The sequence below is a fragment of the Cebus imitator genome, unplaced genomic scaffold (assembly GCF_001604975.1).
Source record: "Cebus imitator isolate Cc_AM_T3 unplaced genomic scaffold, Cebus_imitator-1.0 Scaffold254, whole genome shotgun sequence".
Taxonomy (NCBI): Eukaryota; Metazoa; Chordata; class Mammalia; order Primates; family Cebidae; genus Cebus; species Cebus imitator.
Window position 1 is genome coordinate 2,956,869 of NW_016107569.1, and position 8,186 is coordinate 2,965,054.

At 52.7% G+C, this 8,186-nt stretch overlaps 2 protein-coding genes across 2 annotated transcripts in view; one reads left to right on the plus strand and one right to left on the minus strand.

Moving 5' to 3' along the window:
* Positions 1 to 3,480, minus strand: part of NUP188 (nucleoporin 188) — a 63,429-nt gene extending 59,949 nt beyond the window's left edge. The window contains exon 1 of the mRNA XM_017499132.2: positions 3,407 to 3,480. Coding sequence (XP_017354621.1) covers positions 3,407 to 3,438 — 32 coding nt within the window. The 5' untranslated portion in view covers positions 3,439 to 3,480. The remainder of the gene's footprint in view (positions 1 to 3,406) is intronic.
* A 64-nt stretch (positions 3,481 to 3,544) lies between these two features.
* On the plus strand, positions 3,545 to 5,631 carry DOLK (dolichol kinase). Its single transcript, XM_017499134.2, has one exon. The coding sequence runs from the start codon at positions 3,854 to 3,856 to the stop codon at positions 5,468 to 5,470; it is 1,617 nt and encodes a 538-aa protein (XP_017354623.1). The 5' UTR covers positions 3,545 to 3,853; the 3' UTR covers positions 5,471 to 5,631.
* The last annotated feature ends 2,555 nt before the right edge of the window (positions 5,632 to 8,186 follow it).

An 8,186-nucleotide genomic window follows, 5' to 3' on the forward strand; every position in this document is an offset into this window, starting at 1 on the left:
ATATATTAAATGGACAGAGATTGTATTTGGTGAGATCCTAAACCATCACCTAGAATAGTAATCTGTCATAATTAACACTACTTAGAAAGCCTATCTACAGACAGAGAATAGATGAAAAGGTCCTAAAATATCCTAAACATTTCCCAAAAAGACTACAAGCTATGTCTGGGCAGGGTGACTCACACCTGCAATCCCAGCACTTTGTGAAGCCAAGGTGGGGGAGCAAGAGGTCAAGAGATGAAGACAATCGTGACCAACATGGTAAAACCCCTTAACTACTAAAAATACAAAAATCAGCTGGGCATGGTTGGTATGTGCCTGTAATCTCAGCTACTCGGGAAGCTGAGGGAGGAGAATCACCTGAAGCCGAGATTGTGCCACTGCATTCCAGCCTGGCGACAGAGCAAGACTCTATCACACACACAAAAAAAAGAATGCAAGCTATGTTAACTACAAGGTAAAACTAAAAAACAGGCTGGGCATGGTGGCTCACATCTGTAATCCCAGCATTTTGGAAGGCCAAGGCGGAAGGATTACTTGAGCCCTGGAATTCACGACCAGCCTGGGCAACAGGGCGAAACTCTGTCTCTACAAAAAATACAAAATTAGCTAGTGTGGGCCAGATGCGATGGCTCACAACTATAAACTCAGCACTTTGGGAGGCTGAGGCAGGTGATCACTTGAAGTCAGGAGTTGGAGACCAGCCTGGCCAACATGGTGAAACCCCATCTCTACTAAAAATACAAAAAATTAGCCAGGCATGGTGGCAGGTGCCTGTAATCTCAGCTACTTGGGAGGCTGAGGCAGGAGAATCATTTGAACCCAGGAGATGCAGGTTGCAGTGAGCAAAGACTGAGCCAGTGCACTCCAGCCCAGGCGACAATAGCAAGGTTCTGTCTCAAAATAAATAAATAAAAATAAATAAAATAAAAAGTTGTCTTTCAGGATTTTCTCATCAAAAGAGGTTTAAACCCACCTAAACTTTATACATCTTTTTCCTAAGGGTTAATGTTTTAACACCAACTTCAATTCTGCTCAATCAACAGCACTCCCACATGGCACACTGGAATTATTAGTCACTTTTCTGATAACAAGACAGTATTCAGGCTGGACATGGTGGCTCACACCTGTAATCCCAGCACTTTGGGAGACCGACGCAGGTGGATCACCTGAGGTCAGGAGTTCAAGACCAGCCCGGCCAACATGGTGAAACCCCGTCTCTACTAAAAATACAAATAAAAAAATGAGCCGGATGTGGTAGCAAATGCCTTATAATCCCAGCTATGTGGGAGGCTGAGGCATGAGAATCACTTGAACCCAGGAGGTGGAGGTTGCAGCGAGTCAAGATCGCACCACTGCATTCCAGCCTGGGAGATAGAGCAAGACTCTGTCTAAAAAAAAAAAAAATTAGCCAGGTATGGTGATGCACATTTGTAGTCCCAGCTACTCCAGAGGCTGAGGCTGGAGAAGCACTTGAACCTGAAGAGTGAGCTGAGATCACGCCACTGTACTCCAGCCTGGGCAACAGCAGCAAAACTCTGTCTCAAAAAAAAAAAAAAAAAAGGAAGGAACAGTAGTGACAACACTGCCCCAACACTGCTGGCAGAAAACGGCAGGGCAGGGGCGGAAAAAGCAAACTGATCTTCAAGAAGTTCATTCCTTGTCCGGTGGAAATTCCAAAGAGGTCTCACTTCCAGCTAAGAGGTGAACAAAGTGGTACCAGACAGCATGGGCAATAGGTGTAATAAATATTTACTGAGAGCCTATACGTGTTCTGTGTGCTGAGAATATAGTGGTGGCCGGGTGCGGTGGCTTACACCTATAATCTCAGCACTATGGAAAGCCAGCAGGATCACTGGAGCTCAGGTGTTTGAGACCAGCCTGGGCATCATAGCAAGACCCACATCTCAAAGAAAACATTTTTTAAAAACTAGCCAGGTGTGGTGGTACACACCTGTAGTCCCAGCTACTCTGGAGGCTTAGATGGGAGGATTGCTTGAGCCCAGGAGTGAGTCATATTGCAGTGGGCGATACTGCACAACTGCATTCCAGCCTGGGCAACAGAGCAGGAACCTGTCTCCGGGGAAAAAAAAAATGAGAGAGAATACAGCAGTGAACAGCATAGCAAAAAAAGTGGGGAAAACGGCAGGGCGCAGTGGCTCACGCCTGTAATCCCAGCACTTTGGGAGGCCGAGGCGGGCAGATCACGACGTCCAGAGATCAAGACCATCCTGGCCAACATGGCCAAACCCTGTCTCTACTAAAAATGCAAAAATTAGCTGGGTGTTCTGGCCTGCGCCTGTAGTCCCAGCTACTCGGGGACGCTGAGACAGGAGAATCGCCTGAACCCAGGAGGCGGAGGTTGCAGTGAGCCGAGATCACGCCACTGCACTCCAGCTTGGTGACAGCGCGAGACTCCGTCTCAACAACAACAAAAAAAAGTGGGGAAAACCCTGCTGGCACAGGGAAGGATAAGCGACAGGGATGTTTAATTTTAAGGAGGGAGGGTGGTGGTACGCACGAAGACCTTCAAGCTGCAATGTGGAAGACGGAAGGAGGCGTGGTGGTCTGGTTATAGCACTGGAGTCACAGACTTCAGCCTGAATCCTCTATCACTTGGCTAGCTCTGAGCTGGACTTCTGAGTCATCTGCGAAATAGAAGGCGCCTTTCGGAGTTGTGAGAATTGAATGAGATAACTCATGGGAAGCGCTCCACCAGGGTCTGGCTCTAGAAAGCACTTTGTGAGATTTGTAGTTTCGTATATAATATTTCATCTTCTTGTCCCTAAAGCCTAGTTCAGTCCCTGAAATCTCTCGGAGGATCTGAGCATGCTGGCTGACTGAGTCAATGCAAGAAAAGAAGGATTCCAGGCGCGGAGAGAGGGCAGAAACCGCAAGCGTGGCTCGGCGCAACGCGAAAAAGAATCCTAACAAGAGCAGATCGCTGGGGACAGGCTGGGGAGCCAGCAGGGCGCACCCGACGCCGGGGCAGGACAGCGGGAGCCTGCAGCAGGGACGTGGGTGGGGGGGGTCCCCCAGGCGACCGCGAAGCGCCCAGTCGCGCCTCGAGGGAGCGTCACTGCCGGACGAAGAAGCGCGGATGGGGCGCCAAGGAACGCGCCGGAGGCGAGAGGGGAGAAAGGCAAAGGCCCCTGGGTGAGGAGATGGGAAGCCGAGCGCGGAGAGAAGGGGTGAAGAGCCGGCCCCCTTCCTGAAAAAGACTCTTCAGATCCCCGCGCGCTGGGACCGTTTGGACGTAACTGCCTACCGTCTCAGCGCGCGTCCACCCAGCTGGGGTTGACCCTGCCACCGTCGCCACATCCCGCCTCCAATTCCCGCCCCGCTTCCGCTCTGCTTTGACCCCCGCGCCTCACAGCCACCCCGGTCCACTCGACCCGCTCCGCACCTCACACACGGCCCGCCGGCGGCCGCCGCCATCTTCGAGCGCGCGCGCGCCCTAACCCCGCCCCCAGACGCCGTGCCCACATGACCGCTCGCCCCCGGTCCGGCCGCGTAGGCGGGGATTTCGTCACGTGACGTTGGCGCGGGGCGGTGCCAAGATGGCGAGGCCCAAAGAGGTGAGGATCCGGCAGCGGGGGCGGCTGTAGCTGTGAGGAAGGCTGTGGAGTGGCGACGTCTACGCCGTAGGTTGGAGGCTGTTGGGGGTGGCCGGGCGCCAGCTCCCAGGCCGCAGAGTGACCTGCCGTGGAGCTCCCTCCTTGCTGCTGGAGAACGGCGGGAGAAGGTTGCTGGCCGGGTGAAGGTGCCTCCCTCTGCTTGGCGGGGCCGAGCGGCCCGAAGTCTAGGGCGTCCCTAGTCACTGCTGCTTCCGCGAATTCCCAGGTCTAGAGACATGACCCGAGAGTGCCCATCTCCGGCCCCGGGGCCTGGGGCTCCGCTGAGTGGATCGGTGCTGGCAGAGACGGCAGTAGTATTTGCAGTGGTGCTGAGCATCCACGCAGCCGTATGGGACCGATACTCGTGGTGCTCCGTGGCCCTCGCAGTGCAGGCCTTCTACGTCCAATACAAGTGGGACCGGCTGCTACAGCAGGGGAGCGCCGTCTTTCAGTTCCGAATGTCCGCAAACAGTGGCCTACTGCCCGCCTCCATGGTCATGCCTTTGTTTGGACTAGTCATGAAAGAGCGGTGCCAGGCTGCGGGGAACCCGTTCTTCGAGCGTTTTGGCATTGTGGTCGCAGCCACTGGCATGGCAGTGGCCCTCTTCTCATCAGTGTTGGCGCTGGGCATCACTCGCCCGGTGCCAACCAACACTTGTGTCATCTTGGGCTTGGCTGGAGGTGTTATCATTTATATCATGAAGCACTCGCTGAGTGTGGGGGAGGTGATCGAAGTCCTGGAAGTCCTGCTGATCTTCGTTTATCTCAACATGATCCTGCTGTACCTGCTGCCCCGCTGCTTCACCCCTGGCGAAGCGCTGCTGGTATTGGGTGGCATTAGCTTTGTCCTCAACCAGCTCATCAAGCGCTCTCTGACACTGGTGGAAAGCCAGGGGGATCCAATGGACTTCTTCCTGCTGGTGGTGGTAGTAGGGATGGTACTCATGGGCATCTTCTTCAGCACTCTCTTTGTTTTCATGGACTCAGGCACCTGGGCCTCCTCTATCTTCTTCCACCTCATGACCTGTGTGCTGGGCCTTGGTGTGGTCCTACCCTGGCTTCACCGGCTCATCCGCAGGAACCCCCTGCTCTGGCTTCTTCAGTTCCTCTTCCAGACAGATACCCGGATCTACCTCCTAGCCTATTGGTCTCTGCTGGCCACCTTGGCCTGCCTGGTAGTGCTATATCAGAATGCCAAGCGGTCATCATCTGAGTCCAAGAAGCACCAGGCCCCCACCATTGCCCGAAAGTATTTCCACCTCATTGTGGTAGCCACCTACATCCCAGGTATCATCTTTGACCGGCCACTGCTCTATGTAGCCGCCACTGTATGTCTGGCAGTCTTTATCTTCCTCGAGTATGTCCGCTACTTCCGCATCAAGCCCCTGGGTCACACTCTGCGGAGCCTCCTGTCCCTTTTTCTGGATGAACGAGACAATGGACCACTCATTCTGACACACATCTACCTGCTCCTGGGCATGTCTCTTCCCATCTGGCTGATCCCCAGACCCTGCACAGAGAAGGGTAGCCTGGGGGGAGCCAGAGCCCTCGTCCCCTATGCCGGTGTCCTGGCTGTGGGTGTGGGTGATACTGTGGCCTCCATCTTCGGTGGGACCATGGGGGAGATCCGCTGGCCTGGAACCAAAAAGACTTTTGAGGGGACAATGACATCTATATTTGCGCAGATCATTTCTGTAGCTCTGATCTTAATCTTTGACAGTGGAGTGGACCTTAACTACAGTTACGCTTGGATTTTGGGATCCATCAGCACTGTGTCCCTCCTGGAAGCATACACCACACAGATAGACAATCTTCTTCTGCCTCTCTACCTCCTGATATTGCTGATGGCCTAGCTGTTACAGTGCAGCAGCAGTGACAGAGGAAACAGACATGGGGCAGGCAAACAGTCCCCACAGCAGACAGCTACTTGGGAATGAAGAGCCAAGTTGTGAAAAGCAGATTTGATTTTTCAGTTGATTCCGATTTAAAATAAAAAAGCAGAGCTTTCCTGGTTCTAGTTTTGCTGATTTTTATTTTATTTTTTTATTTTTTTGAGATGGAGTTTTGCTCTTGTTGCCCAGGCTGGAGTGCAATGGCACGATCTCAGCTCACCGCAATCTCTGCCTCCCAGGTGCAAGCAATTCTCCTGCCTCAGCCCCCTGAGTAGCTGGGATTACAGGCATGTGCCACCACCCCCAGCTAATTTTGTATTTTTAGTGGAGATGGGGTTTCTCCATATTGGTCAGGCTGGTCTCCAACTCCCGACCTCAGGTGATCTGCCCACCTCAGCCTCCCAAAGTGCTGGGATTATAGGCATGAGCCACCACGCCCAGCTTTGCTGATATTTAAAAAGAAAAGAGTCTTAAGGGATAGTCCAGCAACTCAGCTGAGCACACCTGAGTGTGCTATAGAGCTCCCCTCTTTCACCCTGCAGCCTCAGAGGACGCTGGAGGTTGTAAAGTGTGATGGTTAACTTTAATCTCTGGTTCAAACTAATCTGGTCAGAATCCTTGGCCGCACAGCTTCTTATTAACTGTGTGACCTTGGGTGAGTCACTTAACAAGTCAACCTCAATTCTCTTGCAGATGGGAGTAATGACATCCTGCACCTCTCAGGGTGTTGTGAGGGTCCAGCTTAGAGCCCACCCACGATGAGCAATCAGTAAGGGAAAGTGTCATTTTACCAAAGACCAGTCTTAGCGAAAAGCAGGGCAAACCATGGATTTATATTTGGCAACCAGAGTGACCTTTGCTTTCCAGTCTTCACTTGGAGGAGAACCCCCTGAGGGAAAGAGCAGAGGGATAGGAACTACTGGGGGTGGGGGCAGGATCAGATCCTGCTTGAGCTGGATCTTGTTTAGGCAACCCCACCCTGCCTCCGGTGTCCCCACTGGGAGGTGCCTGTAGAGAAGGATGGGCTGAGCAGCACCAGGAACTTGTCAAGGGATTCTTCGTAAGACCCTTCCACATTCTAGTCCTTCCCAAGGTAGGTAAGATCCACAGGGGCTGGGAGAGTTTCCTAAGAGGTAAAATGGCTCTCTGGGAGGACAGGCTCTGGGACTGCCTCATTCCCTACCCCATCCCCCAAGGCTAGCACAGGGGGCTGACAAGAAGCAGGAAGTCAGCGGATTTGGGAGTCCATCCTGCACTGTGTCCCTCCCAGAAGTGTACACTACACAGATAGTGAACGGATAAAACGTTTTGCATCACTAGGAAGATAGCACAGCAAGATTCCTGAGGCTGGACGAGGCTCTCCCTTTCTCCCCAAGCTTAGGAGGACATCAGAGGAGGTGAGAATCTTAGTCCACCAGGGCCAGAAGCAGAGCTCTGCTGAAGCTTCTGCTTGAGAATTGCTGCCAAGTCCTTTCCCTTAGAGGAGAGTATTGAAACATTCCTCTGGGACTCAATGGAGGCACCTCCCTTTTCCCAGGCTCCCTCCTACAGCTTACAAAACGAGGCAGCAAAATGTTAGTGAAAGAGCACTAGCTTTGCTCCACGGACTTCCAGGGTGGCCTTAGGAAAGAGCTCTATTCTCTGGGCCTTGGTTTGTCCGTGTATGTAGTTGGGGTTAGGGTACATCAGGGTCACAAACTCAAATGACTGCCAAAACCAGTCAGGTAATGCTGTGAGTGAGAACAGGGGACAACACTGAGCCTGTAAGGCAGCTCTAGCCGGTGGCCACCATGCTAGAGTGTAGGCCCTGTGTTGTCCATTGTATGCTCATTCGGGGAAGCTTAGTAATCTGGATAGTTATGTGGAATCTTAAGATTTTTCTTAAATGCTGAGGCCTAGACAAAATGCATCTGTGGGCTGGAATCGGCCTGTGGTCCCCAATTTGCAGCCTCTGGGCCAAACCTCAGCGAAGCAGGTTTTAGATTTGGTAGTTGTTTGGAAGGTCTGAGTGCCTACCAAGCATGCCCAAACAGGACGGGCCCCTGGAAGTCCTAGTCTGGCCCTCTTACTGGACACAGGAGGAAACAGGCCCAGAGAAAGGAAAGGCCCTGGTCTGAGACCAGAGAGCAAGTTGCTCACAGAGCCAGGACCAGAACCTGGAACTCTAGATTCCTAGCTCTGGGCATCTCTGCTCCCCAAGAAGAGAAGACAAGGCAGTGTCAAGGTTAGGAGCACAGGCTCTGCATGAGGCCAACGCTGCTGAATAACCAAGCAGCTGTGTGATTTGGGCAGGTCATTTACCAGCTCCTTGAGTCAGCATCTTCTGTAAATACAGATGATAACAGCACTTACCTCTCCATGAGGATTCCGTGAGATAAAGCCTGCGAAGAGCTCAGCACAGAGTAGGGCACATAGTGAATGCCCAGTTACTTATTAAAATCATGCAGCCAGACGTGTTGGCTCACGCCTGTCATCCCAGCACTTTGGGAGGCCGAGGTGGGCAGATCACTTGAAGTCAGGAGTTTGAGACCAGCCTGGCCAACACGGTGAAACCGCATCTCTACTAAAAATACAAAAATTGGGGCCGGGCGCGGTGGCTCAAACCTGTAATCCCAGCACTTTGGGAGGCCGAGGCGGGTGGATCACAAGGTCAAGAGATCGAGACCATCCTGGTCAA